Below are 24,613 nucleotides of genomic sequence, written 5' to 3'. Positions count from 1 at the left end.
TGTGCATTTTTTTTTCAACTTTAATCACTCATAACTCTCTCGTATGAACTTGAATCTGAAGCGGGTTTGATTCTTCTTCTTGCAACTTCTTATTTGACTTGGCTACATGTTAGACTCAAAGAATCAATTGAATTAGAGATGTATTCCCCGAGTTACATAGTCTTAAACATGGGCACCTGAAAATATAAAATTTCCAGATTTTAGTTTTTTTTTTTTTTTTACTAGACATGCGTAAAGTTTTCCTCAACTTGGGGAACTTCTTCTTCATGCATCTTTTTCTATGTATTATTTATATGTTAGGCTCAATAATCAACAAATTTGGATAAATATAGCCTCAGTTGCATCGTCCTCAACAAAGTTACTTGAAAGCTTAAATTTTCTAGATATGGTTTTTTTTTTTTTTTTTTAATTAGAATTTGTGCATAATGTTTTTTAGTTTTAAAAACTCATAGCTCATAGCTCTCTTGTATAAACTTTAATTTAGCTGATTTTCCTTTTCCTATATTTACTTTGTCGTGTTAGCTACATGTTAGGCTCAAGGACCTCCAGTTTTGTTACACTTTAGCTCAAGTTTTAATGTTTTATAGCCTAGAATATGTTTGTTGCACATAGAAAGTCAGTATTAAAATGGAATAGTATCGAAGTAGTGGTGCCATATAGTACACATCATTTTGGCACTCAATATCCACAAAATCACACTTCCGTTTTATGTACTTTCGCACCCCATACAAGGCTTACATGAAATAATGTTTAGAATCATTTTGATTCTTGAACATACAATCACCAAGCACCCACCTGTCATTGAACTTTATCATCATCACCATAGCCTTCACAACACCATCAAGTTCTATTCACCAACCTTATTCACTCACCTGCCATCAGATTGAAGCAAAGAAAGTAGTGGTAGACTATTTTATCCTTTCAACTTTTTTAACCTTTTTCTTATTAAAGGATTGTACTTTGAAAGTACAATACTATAATTAGCAGCCTTTTCAAAGTATACCTAATTATAACATCTTACTTTTAAAATATAATGGTTTAAATTCAAGAAACATAAACATACGTTAATTATTATTTCTTGCATTTAACCAATCTTTTTATATACATACACATTCACATAAAAACATCAGATAAACCAACAAAATTAGCAAGATCAACAACAATTTAACACATAACAACAGGATCAGCAACAGATTTCAGCAAATGAACAAAATCAACAACTTATATTAGCAACTAGTAACACGTTTTCAATAAAAAAGAGCAAATCAGCAACTAGGAACACATTTAAGTAATATATTTCACCACATAAACACAAAATCACCAAAGTTCAGCAACAAAATTCAACTGTACATAAACATATATTTTAGAAATCAACAAAATCAGCAACTTATATTTCAAAAATCAACCCATCTCAACAAAATGAACACAAAAAACAACTGAAATCCACCCATATATTTTAGAAATCAATCGATTATAAATGAAGAATATTTATGTTTAGAATTTTTGCTTGCTAACAAGAGAAACATAATCTTGTTGTGGGGACAGTTGGAGATGGCGATGAGGAGGGTGGCGACGTTCGGAGATGGCGATGGTGGGTGTTATTCGGTTTGGTTTTCCGGTTTTCGGTTAAAACGGTTCGGTTTTATTGGTTTTTTTACATTTTAAATATAACCATAACCGAACCAAATAAGATTCGGTTTAACCGGTTTCGGTTTATTCGGTTCGGTTTAACAGTTAAATCTAATAAAATTCAGCATGTAAAAATAAATATTAAACTTAAAGAAAAAAGGACTTAACAAAATATACCAAACAAAGAAACTACATTAATATATAAAATACTATATTCAAGTTTTCAAAATAGATCAATATAATTTTAATCGTACGATTAAAGATTATTTTGTTAATTTGTTTTTGGTTTTCGTACAAAATATGGAACAACTATAACTTTATAATTGTTAATAACTAAAAAAGTCATGAAAACCTTAGCAACTAATATATATATATATATATATATATATATATATATATATATATATATATATATATATATATATATATATATATATATATATATATATATATATATAAGGATACCTATTCGGTTTGGGTTTTGGTTATATTTTCATTGTTTTGGTTAAACCGAATAACTCAAACCAAATAAACCAAACATCATTTGGTTCGGTTTGGTTATTCGGTTTTGGTTTTTTATGACACCCCTAATGGTGAGGGTAGAGAGCGAGAGAAACGGATGAGAGAAATGAATAGAACACTTAGGGCTAGGGCTGTCTTTTTTTTTTTCTTTTCAGATGGGCTTCTACATATGTTTCCGTTAGTGCATTTATTCATATTGAGACAATAAATTAAGAGGTAAAAAAACAAGTTTGAATTTTACATATGTATATGTATCTTTTATTAAGAGATATTAAGTGGTAAACAAATAGTCCCTTAGTTATTGCCACACTCAAACGTGGATCACGATGTATGTCACTAATGTAGCACTCTTTGTCTGTCACTAGAAGGAAAAGCGAAGAAGCCATCATTTTAGAGGCATTCCTCCCACCTAAACATCTTTCGAAAATCGGTCATCAAACCATCATCCAAATATCTTGACCATTTCAAAAATGTTGTCACTTCACCGCTTACCAATTTCCCACCACACTTAGGAAATGATCACCACTCTTCATCAACTTTTATAACTTTACCCCAAAGTATTATGTGTTGTACATTTAAAAGAGAGAGATGAAAAGAAAAGAAATATATACAAAGAGAACTGTGGTAAGCCGTTGTTCGGATCACGACCAACAACGGTCGTGTCCCCAGGCCACCCTTGGGGTGGTGTTCACGTCGATAACGCGCATAATACCGTCGTCAATGGCTCACTCCGGATAGTCTAACCGTCAAAGATGCTGACACAAATGTGTACCATACAACTTCTTTTTAAGATAATATTTATTTTTACAAATAAATTTTTTTACTATTATTTGTAATTAACATTAATCTTAATGTAGTTATATGTTACCTATTGTAAATACATATTTTCCGCAACATCGGATGCTACCTCTAATTAATTACATTAATTCGGTTTCCATTTTTAATATTTTTGTTTTCTGTTTTAATTCCGTCCTGGTTTACACTTTATGACAATCATGTGCCACATGTAAATGTTGTTGAAATAAATGCCATCTTTAAAGTTCCAAGTATACTTCAAGAAGTTGTTGGTTTTAAATGTAAAATTCATTAATAACTTCTATAAATAATGCATTTAATATTTAATTATGGTAGTATTTTTCATAATTAATACTTTTTATATGTGCCCTTAGAGCACATATTAGAAAATCCCAAAATAAAATACTTAACCAAATCATTTTGGCCTTCTAAAGAAACCATACATTATGCAGGGATGATAATTTCGATATATATATGAATTGGTCAATTTGTGTTATATTATATAGACAAAATTGCAAAAATGGTCCCTGTGGTATACATTTTTTTGGGGTTTTAGTCCAAACCACGACTTTTTTGGATTGATGGTCCTTTTGAACTAGTTTCATTGCGTTTTTGGTCCCCCTAAATAGTGGAATGACGGTAATACCCTTATGTTATTTATTTTTCATTTATTTTTCATTTCTTTCATATTTTTTAAATCTAAATACTATTTATTTATTTAACTAATTAAAAAAATAAAAATCTCTCTCTCTCTCTCTCTCTCATGTTATCCATCCTAGACCCATCTTCTTACCATTCTTTTTCTTCTTCCTTTAGAACACTCAAGAACATCTTCGCCGCCACCACTGTTCGATCACCATTTGCCACAACTACAACCCACCACCATTACAATCCACCACCTCCATATCCACGTAAATCATATCAGATGAACACACATATATACACAATATCAAATTAACAGACACATGAGATCGATTTTTCCTCCTGGTGAACTTAAATCAAACTTTCCAGATCTGATTAACTCAAACAAAATTTCCAAAATTTCTAGATCTCATGAACTTGAACCAAAATTTTCAAAGCTACAATTCAAACTTTAGATCTATCATATTGGTAAACCCCTACCATCTGTCTCTCTTACAAATTCATACACATACATAGAAAGATGAACAAAATGAATATCTAGAAACCATATGAAGATTAGAAAATTCAACACAAACATACATATAAATCCCAAATTTAATTGGTAATTTCTCACCCACTATTCCACCGACGAAGAAAGGAGGCTACCGATCACCACCTTCGCAGCCCCTCCATTCTACGCCTCCCTCTGATCGTGTAGAACCACCAAACACTCACCATTTCACCCACTACTCTGCTGACCCCCTTAATCGATGGTAACAACCTCGTCAAAGGCTTAACAGACGAGAAGAAACTCACATCCTAACCCTCAGAAATAAAAACCCTAGCCGCTAAGAAACCCTAACTTTAGAGTTTGCAGCAGCTCAAATCAAGTTTCTTTTGGGTTTATAGTCATCCCACTGGATACTTGCATCTGGATATGTGGGCGGTGACAGGTGGTCGGAGACAACAACGTTGATGGGTGCTGAAACGACGACAAGTAGTGGTAGCACATCAACTCTGTTGCTTCCATCTTCCCAATACAACGATGATCGAAAAGAAAAGAAGGAGCAAGGATTGGGGTTTGTTTGGGGCTGCTCAGATCAACAGAAAAGAAAAAAGATGGGGTGAGGCTAGAATGGTTCTATGGTGGGCGGAGATGTAGCGGTTCACGGTGGAGTTTGGTAGTCGAATGGAGGCTAGCAGGTGGTGCGGTGGCTATCTCCAGATTGTTGGAGGTAGCACAACCTCTTCTTGTTCGTTGAAATCAGGAACGGGAGAAAGAAATGGGTATATGACCCGGAGAGAGAGAGAGAGAGAGAGAGAGAGAGAGATTTATTTTTTTAATTAGTTAAATAAATAAATAAGTATTTAGATTTAAAAAAATGAAAGAAATGAAAAATAAATGAAAAATAAATAATATAAGGGTATTACCGTCATTCCACTATTTAGGGGGACCAAAAACGCAATGAAACTAGCTTAAAAGGACCATCAATCCAAAAAATGCGTGGTTTGGACTAAAACCTCAAAAAAAATGCATACACAGGGACCATTTTTGCAATTTTATCTATTATATGAAACCTTTGAAATCCGTTTATTTAATAACATTATATTATTAATTTATTACTATATATTAGGTACACCTACTCTTTATTATAAACTCATTAACAAGACACACTTTCAAAGTGTCTACGGCCATGGCTGTTCCAAAATCCAAGTCGGATCCTTACAAATTCCTAAAAATCACACAAAACCCCGATGGGTCATTGACCCGACTTGCCCCCCTTCCATCCTCCCCTGCAACACCACAACTCACAGCTGATTCCCAACTCGCTCTCTCCAAAGATATACCACTTAACACCAGCAACACCACCTTCATCCGCCTCTTCCGCCCTGTGTCACCACCGACAACCATCACCGGAAAACTCCCGATCATTATCTACTTCCACGGTGGTGGATTTATTCTCTTTAGCGCCACCTCTTTTCCCTTCCACAATTCATGTGCCGCCATATCCGCCCAGTCTCCGGCGATTGTGATCTCCGTCGAGTACCGCCTTGCTCCTGAACACCGTCTCCCGGCGGCGTATGATGATGCCATGGAGGCGGTGTTGTGGGTGCGTGACCAGGCATTACAGATCAACGGTTGTGATGAGCGGTTGATTGAGGTCGCTGACTTTTCTAAAGTATACTTGATGGGAGATAGCTCAGGAGGAAACATAGCATACAATGCTGGCTTACGTGCCCTTGATCTTGATCTTAATCCAATAAAGATCGTAGGGCTCATAATGAACCAACCGTTTTTTGGTGGGGTGAAGCGCACTGAATCAGAACTTCGACTGGTGAATGACCGTATAGTCCCTTTGATGGCTAATGATCTCATGTGGTCTCTCGCACTACCCAAAGCTAGTGATCGAGACCATGAATATTGTAATCCATTACGAGATCTAAACAGATCTCGAAGTGAAAAGATCATACATTTACCAAAATGTCTGATCTTAGGTAACAATGGAGACCCACTAATTGATAGACAAAAAGAGTTTGCTAATATGTTGGAGGCTTTTGGGGTGCATGTGACAAGGAAATTTGACGATGAAGGGTACCATGGTGTACAAATCTTCGATTCCCAAAAGGCACAAATCTTTTATGATGATGTCAAGTGTTTCGTTTGGGGTCTTGATATGAAAAGATCAACTTTATGATTATATGTTGATATTTGCATGTTGGTTTGTTGTAGTGTTTTTTTTATTATCTAATTTACTATTAAGAATCATTTAGGGTATTAATAAAAGAAGTTAAAAGTGAAATTACACGTGTTGGTGATATACTGATAGGTATAATTGATCGTTGCACAACAGAGAACAAATTATGAGGGCATTACAATTGGAAACTTGCTGGAGGACATTCGGATAGATAGTGAATGGAGTGGAGTAGTTTTTTTGTGCATTTGGGTGAATGAGATTATGCAACCCATGGCCTAAAGTCTTGTGGCAACCCGTGACCCAATGTTTCCAAGCCCAACTTTCTCGCCAGCGGATCGGAAACATGAGCATTATAACTTATAAGATCTATCACCCAATGAATGTTTCATATTCTTTCAAGGGCTTTTACATGAAAACCTTAAAGTTTGACATTTTTGTACGGTTTTACCTTGAATTCAATTTTTTGTTCACTAATGTCTAATAGTTTTGAGACTTTTCTGGTAAATCTCATTTATTAGGTCCCCTTCCACATAGCCGGTTCCCACTACATTGTCGGAAGACACATTAACATGTTTTTAGATGGCTAAGATTAGGGGTGACCATCGGAACAGAGTACCCGTTTTAGGAACCGGAACTGCCATGGAACCGCCGGTTCTGAAACCGGAACCGCCTTACACTGTTCCGGTTCCCAAAGTTTTGTTGTCTTATGCGGTTCCGGTTCCGGTTATTAGTTTTTTGAAACCGCTAACCGTTGGGTAACCGTCGGTATATATATATATATATATATATATATATATATATATATATATATATATATGTGAAAGGTTTACTATACACATTAATTCACATTCATTACTAAGAGGTGACATTTAATAGATGGGAGTTGAATAAAAATGAAAAAAAAAAAAAAACAAAAATGATAAGTGGAAAAAAAATAATTTTAAAATTCAAAGAAAATAACATGTGCCAAATATAATAAGAAGTTGATATTTGACCAAATTATCTTTATTTATTAGGGTATATATATATATATATATATATATATATATATATATATATATATATATATATATATATATATATATATATATATATATATAATGTGGAAATTCAAGAAAAATATATAGATTTGAACAGATAAGAGTTTAATAAATATTAAAAAATAATAATAATTTAAAAGAATCGATATAAGAAAATTTTGGTCATATTAGATGAGTTACTTTTCAAAAAAATGACAAATATATATGGCTAAGTTATAATGTCGATGAACAACTATTGCGCGGACGTGTGGATAATGTTATTTTATAAGAATTAATTAGAGAATAAGTTGTTTAGTAATGTGAATACGTTCAATCTCACACAAATATCGTTATTTTCATTCATTCTTACTAATTCTTATTCAAGTTTATTCTCACGCATCGTTTTTCACTCATTTTCATTCTTAGAGAATATGACTCAATAAACATTCTGACACAATGAGAATATTAATGAAAAGTCTATAATAACCTTATAGACGATTTAATTAATAAGAATGTGTGATAATAACAATAGTTATGTAAGATTGAACGTATTCATATTATCAAACTGATGGGTTTTATACAAAAGAACATCCTATGTGCTCATGCAAACCCTAAAGCTTGGATCTAGGTTTCTCTATTGTACATGCAATTCATCCAAGACTTATAAACCCTAGATCTAGTGATATATTTCAAAATAGACATAAAAATATAGATCTAGATGATTACCTCTTCTTCAATGGCTTGAATCTCCTTGTCTTTGGAGCTTAGAGTCACATGGGTCAATCCTCTAATGGCTTACAAACACCACAAGCACGAGAATGACTTATGAGAAGGAGGAGGAGCACCAAAAATGACCTAGGGTTCTTCCAAGGGAGTTCCACACGTTTTTGGGGCTATATAGGTCCTTATATAGTGAGGAAATTAGGGTTATCACCTAGGAAACCCTAATTTGACTGCTTAGGCCCTAAGCAGCCCATGGATTCCCTTTAGAACAACCCTTGGACGATTTCTTTATGGGCTTCCCATAGAATTCGTCCAACCTATGTTCCAAGGTGATCCATAGCCCAATTGCAACTATCTTATAATTACAATTCCAGTCCCCTAAGTTTAATTAATGTCTTTTAGTCACAAAACTAATTCTTAATTAATTCTTGACTAATATTAATTAAACAATATGATTTTTCCTTTAATATATTATTCATATAATATATTAATAAATCATAATTAATCCTCTTTCTCCATAAATCATCTTATCAAGTTGCTTTGTTGAAGGCAACCCAAAAGGACCATGCACAACCGGGTTAAGTACATACCAAATATTGTCAATCCATATTTGAAGCTAACTTTCTCTTTCTTTCTTTCTTTCTTTCTCTCTCTCTCTCTCTCTCTCTATATATATATATATATATATATATATATATATATATATATATATATATATATATATATATATATATATATATATTATAAAAGAATGGAATTCAAAATTCCATTTTATATCTTACCAAACAAAACCTATCAGATTATTCAATATCAAAATTATATCTTTTAAAAGAATGGTATTAAAAACTGTAACACTGCCAAAAAGATTATCATAACATGTACAATAGCGGCTCCTTCAACTCATCAGAGTTTGGTAAATCCTCATCAAGCATCAGTCCAAACCAGACTCGGATACATGCATCATAGTCGGGTAAAAATTCCATATATATATATATACACACACACACACACACACACACACACATCCTTGAAGAGAATCTTTGGGTAGTTTTACACATTTTATCATCTCCAAACATTTTTCCGGATTGACTCTCCTTCCTCAAGACCAATGTACATGCACATACATAAGTCAAGTGATTCAAGGTGATGACATCCCTCAAGAATCACGTCCAACCCAATATTTGTGAGATTGTTTCCAATAGTTCAAGGTCTCTTAACTCGAGTAAGTTCACTCTTATAGTTATTGCTATCTCATTACGAGTCATTGGGTGTTCCCCATATCTCAATGGGGTGTCATTCAATTTCATTGTTTTTAGTAAGGGGTAATAACATCCATCAGTTTCAATAGCTTCTTTCGGGATATTTGTTATGTAGATACTCAGTTCCTCTAACAATGCAAACTTCCTCAAAGCTCTGGTCCAACTTTCATATGCATCATTGTAACAAAATGAGATTCCAAAAGACCTTAGCTGACTTGATCTATTTTTTTAAGCAACAAAACCGATTAACATACAAAAGCATGAATGCACAATAACTTTCAATAAGCTAACATACCTATCAGCAGCATACCGAAGAAGCTCATTATCACCAAATTCCATAATAGTGATATCAACTAATTGGCCTTGGCTTCTATCCATAACATGTTTACACATCTCATGTAGCTGTTGTTGAACACGACTCTTTATATGAGAAACAACAATACTTTTACTAAGTCACTTAATAAGAACTTACAATTTCATAGACTACTATACTTTGCTTTCTTGGAGGCGTTCCTTGGATACTTGGATGTTGGGATTGTTTTGGAGGAAATTAGTTACACACCTATTTATAGATGTTTCCACATCCCTATAGGAAGTTTCTAGATCTTCCTATAAGCTATATACGTTCATTACTATTCTAGAATCTTCTACCATAATCTATATCTATAACATGCTTATATATGTTTCTAGAATGTTCTATAATTTCCTAGATAAGTCTAGGACATTCTTGTTTCTTCTATAATCTTCTATAATGTTCCGTAACATTCTAGTGTCCTCCATCTCATTCTATAATATTCTTAAGTCTTCTTATATGTTCTAGAATATTCCATAGGCTTTCATTATGTTCTAGAATATTCTAGATTATTCTAGAATATTATAACATTTTTTATACAGGAATAAACTCTATAAATCTCCATCGGGCTAATGATGACCTTCAACACACTCCCCTCCCCCCATCTCTCTCTCTCTCTCAACAATAGCCCCTATTTGTTGTACCATGTTGAGCTGAAAATTAAAGCCCTCACACTTTTCAGTGCTAAAGCCTTTGTGAACTCCATATAGTACTTGATAAGTCGTCTTGATATGTCTCATATTAACTTCTTCCTTAAAAACTTTTTCTCTTCCACATGCTTTGTTTTTCCCCAGTTGTTGCAGCCGTTACTTCGTATATTGTTTCTGTAGTTGACAATGACATTCATGGTTGCCTTTTGTTTTATTATCCCTCCCTTTGGAAAACTTGTAAGCATGTAGGTTGTCCTTTCACAAGCCTTGGAAAATTCCCGCAATATTAACATGTTATGACATGATCCCTTATTGATCTGATCATCTCATTTAGTGTTGCTTGGTTGAGAGATTCTACTTTTCTCTAACAAATTAATTTACTTTTCTTCTTATTCACCTTCAATTTCTCCATCACATCTTCTACTTTTCGTCTAAGATTCAACTTTTAGACGTCATGTTCTCATTCTCCTTTGGAAAGTCCATCTTCGAGGGAACAACTTCCTCTTTCAAGGTTGTCATAAACTTTGTCTCACTATTCTTGATACCTTTTTCGACTTGTATGGTTGATAGGATTCGAGACTCAATCCTATTTCTCTTCAAGGGTATAATATGAATTGTTAAACCCTTAGTGATACAGCTAGTATCATCTCTCTCAAATGACTAGGGTCGTACAATATCTAATAAATCCATTCCCAATACCACGCAATAGTTATCCATATGTACCACTGTCAAGTCTATGGTGTCTTCCCATTCTGGTATCTTAAGGTGTACTCCAAATACAACACTAATGATAATATTCTTTAAAGAGTTGATGACATTGAACCAACCTGGATTTTTGGTATATTTAATACCCAACTTCCTAGCTTCATCTTCAGTAAGGAAATTATAAGATGCACGAGTATCAACTAATGCCTTGGTGTATCCTCCATTTGCCCTAGCCTCCTCGAACTTTATCCTTCCTCTTTTAGTCATATTCTCTCCTATGGCATATAGTGCCTTGGCATCCCATTCATCATCCACTTCATTTTTAGAAGTCATCAAATTGCTTTCAATTTTTTTTTCTTTAATCAGCAACCCTTGGACATGTCGCCCCACTTTCCATAATTGTTGTACTTTCCTTTGAACCTCCTCCCCTAAAAACTCTTATTTTTAGTCTTTTGAGATACTCCCCTAAAAACCCTTTGTCAGTATTTTTGTATCCTTCTTTAAAAGATGACTTGAAATTCCTCCGACCTTTACTTGTATAAAGTGCATCATCTTCACTCTTCAGCGTAATGCCTCCCATTTTCTTAGCCATAGCTTCTTGGATGGCTAGCAAATTCTTAAACTCTACAAGTGATGGTTTAACGGGCCACCCTTGTACAACAGTAACAAAGCTTTTATATTCTGGCATCAGTCTATGGATGATGTTCCTCTTCATTCGAGCTTCTGCAATGACCGATTGTAGATCTAGTTCAGTAGTCTCCCGATATATCGACTTGACCTTATGAAAATACTGAGCAATCATCATGTCACGTTGTGAGATTGATAAAAAATCGTTCTCCAGAAGTTGTAGTCTCGTATCATTCTTCTTTGAGAAAAGTGTCACAAGCGTGCCCCATGCTTCTTTCGGTGTGTTCTCTTCCCGAATATACTCCAACATCCCTTCTTCGTTTGTAGTCTTCAAGCCTAACATTGCTTTGCCTGCTTTGATTTTCCATTTGTGCAGAGCGTCATTAACATCTTCCTCTGATGGTATAGTTTTGCTTCCACCCCCCCCCCCCCATAAATCTTGTCGTTGTAAGTATGACTTCATACATGTTTCCCATGTTCTGTAGTTTTTTTTTTGTTGAGTTTCTTGATTCCTCTGACAACATGGAGATCACCTATCGTGTTGGTAGTACCTCGGTACTACCAAACAAGCTAGTTTCAACACTAAATGTGACAACCGTCATATTCGGGTCAATTTGTGACAATCGTCAATCTTGAGTCAAGTCAAGTCATCAAGTCAAGCCGGTCAACTCTATTAAACCTTGTGTATTAGGTCGATGAATCGATAAAGCAAGAACATATGAGTTTTTGATTCGCAATTGGATTGATGATTGAGGGATGATTCATGAAGAAAAACGCGAAGTCAAGGACTATGAAATTGTTGGTTGCAAGAATTTAAAAACTCGATTGTGGAGTTGTTGATGCTCATTTTGCGAAAGTAAAACAATCGAGTGTTCGCATCTATGAATCAATTTGAAGTCAATTGGGTTAATATTCGCATATGGGTTCAACATATGAAAATTTTGATTTCGCAAGTTTAGAGTTCAAGAACTAAACTGTGTTCGCATCTGGAATGAAAAATTTTGTGAATCGCATTTGATTAATTAGGTTAAAATGCGAAGGGATGCGAAGGGTGTAAGAATGAAAATGCGAAGGTGATTAATGCGAAGGGATGCGAAGGGTGTAAGAATGAAAATGCGAAGGTGATTAATGCGAAGGGATGCGAAGGGTGTAAGAATGAAAATGCGAAGGTGATTAATGCGAAGGGATGCGAAGGGTGTAAGAATGAAAATGCGAAGGTGATTAATGCGAAGGGATGCGAAGGGTGTAAGAATGAAAATGCGAAGGTGATTAATGCGAAGGGATGCGAAGGGTGTAAGAATGAAGATGCGAAGTATTTCACAGTAGAATGCGAATTGGGGAAGAAAACAGAAGATTTCAAATATTGTCCCTGGAGTTTCGCATTTTTGGAAATAAAGACTCAACTTCGCAAATGGGGGTCATAAAATGATGAAATTGCAGAATTTTTAAAGAGATACACACATATAGACAATTATAAGACATTGTTCTTGACTTTTGAGTCCAAAGGCGTATGATCCGAACTTTAATTGTGAAATCGTCCTTGATTGAGTCAATTTCCTTTATAGGAGTAATATATTCCATTGTGCCTTGCAAGTTAAAAAAAAATAAAAAAAAAAAAAATAAAAAAAAAAAATCAAAGTCACAAGCAACCACCCCACACCCACTCTATGACCAGCCATACCTCCCCACCTTACCTATGTCACTTCAATGTTCCCTTACACTCAAATTTCACTCACTCCCACGTTTTTGAGCTGGAACAATCAACCACACTCCTCATTTTCTCTCATTTCTCTCATTCCACTAAGTAACAAACATCACTTTTTCTCTCAAACTCTTCTACACAAATTTTCGAGATCCAAGGCTGGATTCAAGTGTTCTTCCACACTTAGTAAGTAAAAATTCATCCTCCCTATTATTATTTCACTTCATTCTACTCAAATCTTTGGTTGCTTACACAAACTCCCTAACTATGATGTTAGATTCTCGAAAACCTTCAAGGCATCTCCAAGTGTTCTTGAATTAAACACTTCCATTCTTCAAACAATCATCTACTGAAATCACTCAAGGTGAGTTCATACCCCTACATTTTCATGATTTCTCAAGTTTTAAGGGGGGGAATACAAGTTAAAACACTAAGAATATAACTAGATTTTTCTAACAGCCTTCATCAGAAAAGTTCAACTCCATTCACGGACTGTCTTGGGCATCTTAAACATTTTTGTTTTCAAAACTGTACAAGGTGCAAATAGTTCGAGTTTTTAGCTTTAAAATGGCTACTTGCACATCTCCATACGATTTTTCTACAATTTATGGTGATTTTTACAAAACTGCCTATCATTTCAAACAACAATCCGGACCAGTCTGTGATTTTGGACTTTTTCACCCAAGTTAGAGGTCATTATAAATTGAGATAAAATTTATGAGCAAACTAGACACATTTTTTGAACTCTCAAAATTTACGGATCTAGTTTTCGACTTCGTATGATTTTTCTATGATTTTTCCAAATACAGGGCAGAATGGCTAAAGTTAGCCAACAGCATGTAAATATCATAACACTTTGTATTATGTTGAGCAAAGTGTATAATCATAAGTTCTAATATTTGAATGTGTTTCCATGTTAGTTTATCATTATGAACTGGAATTAAGACATTCATATTAAATATTAAATATTATTCATTCATTTTGGAACACGTATTATTAGACTATAAGAGGTATAGTTTGATAAATTCACAATACTAATATATTTTCATAAAAGAATTCATACATATTACAAACATTTTAGATAAACTATAACAGGTATAGTTTATGATATATCACTCTACGCACTCGTACAAGAAGGGTACATTCATACAAGAAAGATTTCTATTCGCACACATTTCACGAAAGTTAATCTATGTTTTGATAAATTCACAACACTAGTTACATTTCCATAAAAAGGGTTCATACATAGTACATACATTTTAGATAAACTATAATAGGTATAGTTTATGATACATCACTCTACGCACTCGTACAAGAAAGGTACATTCATACAAGAAATATTTATATTCACACACAATTATCGTAAACTTGTTATCCTATATTGTGAGTTTCTCTATTTTTTTCGATCTCTATCTCTCTATCTCCCCGTACGTCCGAGTGCGGGATATAATTCCTGGTAGTTATAATCAGAATCTCCTTGAGGGAGAACGTGATACTTGTATATAGATCTATATTGGGATTGACACCCCACACCTTGCTGCTAGCTACAGTTGGACCTGCAGGTCTACGGGTGACAAATGTCATTTCATTTTTCGCGACACTGAGAACGTCGTGGCAGGTTCACATAGTCATAGTATGATTATAACGGCTCACATAGGGAACAATCCATAAGTTTACGGGATTTTATTTTTAAAACCTAAATGAGTTTTATGTCGATTTAAAATCACCTTTTATCTCTATGGGTACAAATACAAAGTGTCGGGTCTCTATACAAAGCTATTATGATATTAAAACTACACATCCTCTAAAATTGTTAGACTTCAACTATAGTCGCTGAGCGTATATGTTGAGTCATATAAGAATTTAGTCTTGATTGGCCTAGAATTGGTGGTGCCCGCCTCATCTCCTGTTCCTCGTTGGGTTGTGGACCTAGGGCAGACCCACTATATTCAACGTTTTATCTAAGTTAAGCCTTATATAACTTTATATGTTGGACGATTATAGAGGAACTCTACGGATTACTCTAGGGTTCATTACAGCATCATGTAGGATTATTTCTATTCATACTTAACTAAGAAAATATTGGATTTTCTGGAAATCAAACTAAATCGATTTTACAAGGAAAAACGGTTTCTACTTCAAACAAAACTCTTATGAACTCACCAACCTTTGTGTTGACACTCTTTTAAAACTACTTGTATTCTCAGGAAATCAGTGAAACAGGAAAACTTCATCGCTTTGAGGATGGGACGCTAAACCGTCAACAAATTATTTTGTCATCATAATGTAATTGCTTTTGAAACATGTAAACATATACTTTGGTGTAACTTTTGCAATTATATATATGGTGGTTGTTTTTACTTTGAGCACTATTATACACGTTGTTGTGATACTATACATGAAGTCCTCCACCCCCAGACGTTTCCGCCATCCTTGGTTTGGGGGTGTGACAGATTGGTATCAGAGCATTGTTTATAGTGAACTAAGTATATCGAACCACCTAAGATATACAAACTATAAATGCATTGGGACTAAGGTCTCTGATTTTAAGATTTCAAAACCACTATACCTTTAAGAATAAATAACTTTTGTTAAAAGTATACATGCATGCATACATACTAAGGTCAGCATCATTTTAGGACAAAACAAAAGTAATGATTGTTGGATATCACAGTTAAGCCTGGGGATGTATGATCAGTCTTGGGAATAGCATAGCCTGATCAACTATGCTGGTCCGAGGAGTGATTAGCATATGCCCAAGAATGGTTGTGATGTGGCAACAAGTCTAAAAACTTACCAACACTACCACAATGGAATACCATAGGGGTATTTTGGCATTATTAAAAATTACATCTGCAAGAACTAAATAGATCTTTATCAATAGGTCAATAGTTGCTTAGTGGATACATTAAAATTTTATGTATCCAGGACGTCATAGACTTAGAATCTGTGGATCTTTGCTCTACTTCCTGTTCTCGTTGGATTGGGGATTTAGAGTTAGGGTCGCTTATTCGAAGGTCTATCCTGTCCCGAATACATATAATTAGTATGCACTAAACAATTTGTTGAAGTACCTGATAAAGATCATCGTATAATTAGCAAATTAGTACGTTTGCGTAATCATTTCTTATATCCCCATTTCTCGCGAAGATATCATGGCTGGATTCCACCCACACGACGACCCGTACTACCCTAACCACTACAATACCAAATGGCTCGGAGAGGAGCCAGAGAATGATTACCCAACCCCTGTAGATGGTCACCAAGCTGAAGGCTATGCTGATGGTTCTGACTCCGACCCTGAAGTGGAGAACTTAACCCCGATGACTCTTGTTCCGAATCCCAACCCTTGACCGGCTTTCAAGGCCCGATGCCTCCTTGGGTAGAGTGCTTGGAAACCTGGATGCAAGGAACAAGACCAACATATGTCGTTTAATAGAGAACGAAGCTTCTACAACATAAACGAAGGAAACTCAGCAGATAAATTTTTTCCAATCCTAGTCTATAGAGTTGCCCGAAACGAGATTCAGGGTAGAACAACTCTCCATAGTATCGCAGAGGTTGATGCAAATAACGAGAATACATGCGATCCGCACCAATCGCCTTGAGCACACTCGCGAAAAATCTAAGAGAGACCACAAAACCCACTAACTCGTGAAGTTCATTAATATGGACTTCCTTTATGAATTATATATAAGGAATTCTTAAATCGAAGAATAACGCAGGAAAAATCAAATTCTATAACAACTGACTTGTCTTTACTAGTAGGAACTTACCATCTGATCAGTTTTCCTTTTTACAAACTCATGACAGAACGATGCCACCAAGGAAAAGACCCAGACCTTCGGGCAGCACAACGCCACCACCTCCAACGCCACCTCCCCAGTTTGATCCTGAAATGTTCCAAGCTGCAGTGACAGCAGCCGTGGTAGCTGCAATGTCACAAATTGGCACAAATAGCAATGGTGGTGCTAGATCTGGAGCCACAAACCCTAACCACGGGGATAGTGCAGGACGCACAAGGGAATGCACTTACAAGGACTTCACAAATGGCAAACCCGATTCCTTTGATGGAAGAGGGGGTGTCCTCGCACTAATTCAATGGTTCGAAAGGACCGAAGCAATCTTTGAGATTTGTGCTTGCCCCGAAGCGAGCAAAGTCAAGTACGCGACATTCACCTTCATCGGAAGAGCTCTCACTTGGTGGAACGGCAAAGTTAAGTCGCTTACGCTTGCAGTGGCTAACTCGTTAAGTTGGGAGGACCTAAAGAAGATGATGTTGAAGGAATATTGCCCAAGAGGTGAAGTGCAAAAGCTGGAGCAAGAGCTATGGAATCTCCGAATGGCAGGCTCCGACCTTACAACTTACACCAACCGATTTTGTGATCTAGCACTCCTTTGTCCCGCTATGGTCACCCCGGAAGACAAAAAGTTGGAGCGTTACCTCTGGGGATTGTCCCCCGAAATTCAAGATAGCGTGCTCGCCTCAAGACCAACTACCTTCGACAGCGCCAAGGAGTTAGCACAACAACTCATTGACCATCATGCCCACCATGACACTATGGCAACCACCCATACCCAAGCAAGAGGAGGGAACAACGAAAGAAAGTTTTGTGACAACAAGAAAGATCAATCAACCCAAGGCCTCGCTAAGAAGCAACAGATCCTTGCTGTTCATGCTGCCACAACCCTCACCACACCAACTCCCATGAAACCATACGTAGGAACACTTCCAAAATGCAACAAGTGTAACTTCCATCACACTGGGGCTTGCCGAAAGTTGCATTGCAACAACTGCGACAGAGAGGGGCACCCTGCTCGTTTCTGTAAGGCACCAGCACGACCTATCAACCAGGTACCCGGCTCTGGAACAAGCCCAACCTGTTACGAGTGTGGAGAAACGGGACACTTTAAAAGGGAATGCCCAAGAACAAGAGATGCTGGTGGTGGCGGGAGGGTGTTTGCAATCACCGAGGGAGAAACCACTCCGGAACTGCCCGCAAATATCAGTACGTGTTTCTAACATCGACATTTAAATCCCGAATTTCTTTATATGATAAATCTAGCATCGATTAAAGCATGCATAGTAGTAATCATGTGACATCGGGCGAGTTATTCCTCGCCGTAATCAAATTCTTGTACTACGAAAAGTCATCCCCATCTTTCCTCTAAATTCCTGGATCCCCATTCGAAGTGCAAATTTCGGGACGAAATTCCCTTTAACGGGGGGATGATGTGACAACCGTCATATTCGGGTCAATTTGTGACAATCGTCAATCTTGAGTCAAGTCAAGTCATCAAGTCAAGCCGGTCAACTCTATTAAACCTTGTGTATTAGGTCGATGAATCGATAAAGCAAGAACATATGAGTTTTTGATTCGCAATTGGATTGATGATTGAGGGATGATTCATGAAGAAAAACGCGAAGTCAAGGACTATGAAATTGTTGGTTGCAAGAATTTAAAAACTCGATTGTGGAGTTGTTGATGCTCATTTTGCGAAAGTAAAACAATCGAGTGTTCGCATCTATGAATCAATTTGAAGTCAATTGGGTTAATATTCGCATATGGGTTCAACATATGAAAATTTTGATTTCGCAAGTTTAGAGTTCAAGAACTAAACTGTGTTCGCATCTGGAATGAAAAATTTTGTGAATCGCATTTGATTAATTAGGTTAAAATGCGAAGGGATGCGAAGGGTGTAAGAATGAAAATGCGAAGGTGATTAATGCGAAGGGATGCGAAGGGTGTAAGAATGAAAATGCGAAGGTGATTAATGCGAAGGGATGCGAAGGGTGTAAGAATGAAAATGCGAAGGTGATTAATGCGAAGGGATGCGAAGGGTGTAAGAATGAAAATGCGAAGGTGATTAATGCGAAGGGATGCGAAGGGTGTAAGAATGAAAATGCGAAGGTGATTAATGCGAAGGGATGCGAAGGGTGTAAGAATGAAGATGCGAAGTATTTCACAGTAGAATGCGAATTGGGGAAGAAAACAGAAGATTTCAAATATTATCCCTGGAGTTTCGCATTTTTGGAAATAAAGACTCAACTTCGCAAATGGGGGTCATAAAATGATGAAATTGCAGAATTTTTAAAGAGATACACACATATAGACAATTATAAGACATTGTTCTTGACTTTTGAGTCCAAAGGCGTATGATCCGAACTTTAATTGTGAAATCGTCCTTGATTGAGTCAATTTCCTTTATAGGAGTAATATATTCCATTGTGCCTTGCAAGTTAAAAAAAAATAAAAAAAAAAAAAATAAAAAAAAATCAAAGTCACAAGCAACCACCCCACACCCACTCTATGACCAGCCATACCTCCCCACCTTACCTATGTCACTTCAATGTTCCCTTACACTCAAATTTCACTCACTCCCACGTTTTTGAGCTGGAACAATCAACCACACTCCTCATTTTCTCTCATTTCTCGCATTCCACTAAGTAACAAACATCACTTTTTCTCTCAAACTCTTCTACACAAATTTTCGAGATCCAAGGCTGGATTCAAGTGTTCTTCCACACTTAGTAAGTAAAAATTCATCCTCCCTATTATTATTTCACTTCATTCTACTCAAATCTTTGGTTGCTTACACAAACTCCCTAACTATGATGTTAGATTCTCGAAAACCTTCAAGGCATCTCCAAGTGTTCTTGAATTAAACACTTCCATTCTTCAAACAATCATCTACTGAAATCACTCAAGGTGAGTTCATACCCCTACATTTTCATGATTTCTCAAGTTTTCAGGGGGGGAATACAAGTTAAAACACTAAGAATATAACTAGATTTTTCTAACAGCCTTCATCAGAAAAGTTCAACTCCATTCACGGACTGTCTTGGGCATCTTAAACATTTTTGTTTTCAAAACTGTACAAGGTGCAAATAGTTCGAGTTTTTAGCTTTAAAATGGCTACTTGCACATCTCCATACGATTTTTCTACAATTTATGGTGATTTTTACAAAACTGCCTATCATTTCAAACAACAATCCGGACCAGTCTGTGATTTTGGACTTTTTCACCCAAGTTAGAGGTCATTATAAATTGAGATAAAATTTATGAGCAAACTAGACACATTTTGTGAACTCTCAAAATTTACGGATCTAGTTTTCGACTTCGTATGATTTTTCTATGATTTTTCCAAATACAGGGCAGAATGGCTAAAGTTAGCCAACAGCATGTAAATATCATAACACTTTGTATTATGTTGAGCAAAGTGTATAATCATAAGTTCTAATATTTGAATGTGTTTCCATGTTAGTTTATCATTATGAACTGGAATTAAGACATTCATATTAAATATTAAATATTATTCATTCATTTTGGAACACGTATTATTAGACTATAAGAGGTATAGTTTGATAAATTCACAATACTAATATATTTTCATAAAAGAATTCATACATATTACAAACATTTTAGATAAACTATAACAGGTATAGTTTATGATATATCACTCTACGCACTCGTACAAGAAGGGTACATTCATACAAGAAAGATTTCTATTCGCACACATTTCACGAAAGTTAATCTATGTTTTGATAAATTCACAACACTAGTTACATTTCCATAAAAAGGGTTCATACATAGTACATACATTTTAGATAAACTATAATAGGTATAGTTTATGATACATCACTCTACGCACTCGTACAAGAAAGGTACATTCATACAAGAAATATTTATATTCACACACAATTATCGTAAACTTGTTATCCTATATTGTGAGTTTCTCTATTTTTTTCGATCTCTATCTCTCTATCTCCCCGTACGTCCGAGTGCGGGATATAATTCCTGGTAGTTATAATCAGAATCTCCTTGAGGGAGAACGTGATACTTGTATATAGATCTATATTGGGATTGACACCCCACACCTTGCTGCTAGCTACAGTTGGACCTGCAGGTCTACGGGTGACAAATGTCATTTCATTTTTCGCGACACTGAGAACGTCGTGGCAGGTTCACATAGTCATAGTATGATTATAACGGCTCACATAGGGAACAATCCATAAGTTTACGGGATTTTATTTTTAAAACCTAAATGAGTTTTATGTCGATTTAAAATCACCTTTTATCTCTATGGGTACAAATACAAAGTGTCGGGTCTCTATACAAAGCTATTATGATATTAAAACTACACATCCTCTAAAATTGTTAGACTTCAACTATAGTCGCTGAGCGTATATGTTGAGTCATATAAGAATTTAGTCTTGATTGGCCTAGAATTGGTGGTGCCCGCCTCATCTCCTGTTCCTCGTTGGGTTGTGGACCTAGGGCAGACCCACTATATTCAACGTTTTATCTAAGTTAAGCCTTATATAACTTTATATGTTGGACGATTATAGAGGAACTCTACGGATTACTCTAGGGTTCATTACAGCATCATGTAGGATTATTTCTATTCATACTTAACTAAGAAAATATTGGATTTTCTGGAAATCAAACTAAATCGATTTTACAAGGAAAAACGGTTTCTACTTCAAACAAAACTCTTATGAACTCACCAACCTTTGTGTTGACACTCTTTTAAAACTACTTGTATTCTCAGGAAATCAGTGAAACAGGAAAACTTCATCGCTTTGAGGATGGGACGCTAAACCGTCAACAAATTATTTTGTCATCATAATGTAATTGCTTTTGAAACATGTAAACATATACTTTGGTGTAACTTTTGCAATTATATATATGGTGGTTGTTTTTACTTTGAGCACTATTATACACGTTGTTGTGATACTATACATGAAGTCCTCCACCCCCAGACGTTTCCGCCATCCTTGGTTTGGGGGTGTGACACTAAACTTGCAGAGTCACAAACTACTCATGATACAAAGAGAATCACTCATTCTCACTATCAAGATACCTTGCTCTGATACCAGATTATTGAACACAACTCTTTATATGAGAAATAATAATACTTTTATTAAGACGCCTAAGAAGAATTTACAATTTTAGAGACTACTACCCTTTACTTTCTTTGAGGCTTTTCTTGGATACTTGGATGTTAGGATTGTTTTGAAGAAAATGAGTTGCACACTTTTTTATAGGTGTTTCCACCTCCTTATAGGAAGTTTCTAGATCTTCCTACAAGCTATATACGTTCATGACTATTCTAGAATCTTCTACCATAATCTATATCTATTACTTGCTTATATATGTTTCTAGAATGTTCTATAATTTCTTAGATAAGTCTAGGACATTCTTGTGTCTTCCATGGTCTTCTATAACGTTCCATAACATTCTAGTGTCATTCATCTCATTCTATAATATTCTTGAGTCTTCTTGTATGTTCTAGAATATTCCATAGGCTTTCATTATATTCTAGAATATTCTAGATCATTCTAAAACATTATAACATTTTTTATAAGGGAATAAACTCTATTAAGCTCCATCGGGCTAGTGATGACCTTCAACAATTGTGTTACAAGATGGCGTTCGGGCAAGATGTCGTATATAAACGAATGATCTATAACTCTCCACATGACAGGGTCCTTGCAGATTGTATGCCAACTCGTACAGACTTTTTGCACATTCTTAAGTTTGTCAAAAAAACCAACTCTCTATAGAATATTAGGCATTACATCATATGGGAGCTCTAACCAATTCCTTTCCTTTTGTTTCACCTTTTGTTTTCTTCATTTCGATTTTGATATGGATGACAATGTCATCGTAGGTAGTTGCAACATGTACAGAGCAACTAAATCTCAATATTACTTACAATAACTTAGTCAACATACTGTAGTAGAAATGAATAGAGTAGTAACAAATATATCAAACAAACCTAGTTACCTAAATGCTTTTTCTATACCTCAAGATAAAAACGTATCCATAATATATATCAATTACCAATCACTGGACATGTAATTTGTATTACATATCGCAAAGGAAAAGCATTCGCACACTAACTATTCAATGTAAATAAACATAGTTAATATGTTTTATTTGCCAATAACAAGAACATGAAACCTCTAAGTGTTATTTATAAACATAAACTTGCATGGAACACACTAATGATTTACATCCCTCGAAGAAAGACATAGAAAACAATGAACTTAATGCATTGTAAATGATCAGAGCAGGTCGAAATGATAAATCTATAAACCATAGAACCACCTACAGTCCTATCTTGGACATTTTTTTTTTTTTTTTTTTTTTTGTAAAACACACTTAATTAGATATTTTCCCTAAGCAGCTTGAAGTCTAACACAAGTCTTGCCACTTAACAATCCTGCAAAATTTACAGTAATTAAGTTTGTTTTTATTAGAAATAATGGATGAACAGATTGCTTGGATTCTCTGAAATTCGTAATTCACTATCAAATTGAAGTATTTCAATGGCACATATCGAATACTCAATTGGATGAAATTTAGAGATACGAAATCAGAGAATGTATGTGAAATGCTCTTCAAAATTATATTAGAAAATGAACAAAAACAACTATATGATTCTTATCTAAAAACTGTCACAATACAGTTACGAACTGTCATAAAAAACTAACAAACCTGTCATAAACAAATCTTAGGGAAAATGGTTGACTTTCTAAAAATCGGATTTTCGACGAGCCAGGGGATTTGCTGCTTGGACCCCGCTAGGTTGGACCCCACTCCCAGGGGCGCTGCCCCTGAACCCCCGTTCATTTAGGGGCTTCACCCCTAAATAACAGTGTATTTTGAATCTTGAAAACTTGAACAAGAGTGCACTCCTACATCATCCTAACTTGTTCAATATTCAACAAGATCTCTTTTGGTCAATAAATTTAATCCTATTACACTTAAAATTGATGATATTAAATCACCAACAGTTTTCTTGAAAATAAGCCATAGACATTGTAAATTCACACACCAATAGGCAATAGCAGTAGGAGGGAGATAGAAAAGGAAATCTAAGACTAAAAAATAAGCAAACCAAACCAGGTGCTGTCAATTTTTCATTATATTGTCGAAAAAATCGCCCTAAATCACAAGGACTACAGAAAATGTAACAATTAACCATCGTTGAAATAGAATATAGGCAGAAATATCACAATTCTGATCAATACTAACACAATAATTTCAATAGTCTCGCTAACTACATCGATTTAAAACTAAAGTCGCCAAATCACGACTATATGCTAGAGCTAGAAAGAAGCGATTAGTTGATAAGAATAGAAGAGTTTAACATACCAGTGTGAAAGGGCCAGAAGTTGCAAAATGAGATGCCGGAATTGTGGGAGATTATCAGAGCTATAAGCGTAGCTAGTGACAAAGAAGAGAAGCAATTCCGCTCGTGTAATGAGAGTGTGTGTCTGAAATATTTCAAATTCCGCGTAGC

General features: G+C 35.4%; 1 protein-coding gene and 1 long non-coding RNA gene across 3 annotated transcripts; one reads left to right on the top strand and one right to left on the bottom strand.

The window, feature by feature from the left end:
* On the bottom strand, positions 1-24,613 carry LOC145006525 (uncharacterized). Of its 2 annotated transcripts, none has more exons than XR_013662933.1 (3): positions 24,466-24,613; positions 796-872; positions 1-176 (listed from the first exon to the last, which is right to left on the bottom strand). It is a non-coding gene; the product is annotated as an uncharacterized LOC145006525 (long non-coding RNA). The 2 variants fall into 2 exon arrangements; XR_013662932.1 differs by lacking the exons at positions 1-176; positions 796-872 and adding exons at positions 23,465-23,530; positions 23,806-24,015.
* Positions 5,223-6,368, top strand: LOC145006849 (putative carboxylesterase 8). Its single transcript, XM_078965884.1, has one exon. It carries the CDS (start codon positions 5,262-5,264, stop codon positions 6,261-6,263), a length of 1,002 nt encoding a protein of 333 aa, XP_078822010.1. The 5' UTR covers positions 5,223-5,261; the 3' UTR covers positions 6,264-6,368.

The sequence above is a fragment of the Lactuca saligna genome, chromosome 7 (assembly GCF_052625555.1).
Source record: "Lactuca saligna cultivar CGN05327 chromosome 7, ASM5262555v1, whole genome shotgun sequence".
Lineage (NCBI taxonomy): Eukaryota > Viridiplantae > Streptophyta > Magnoliopsida > Asterales > Asteraceae > Lactuca > Lactuca saligna.
Note: the sequence above shows the minus strand (reverse complement) of the source record. Positions and strands in the feature narration are given on the sequence as shown.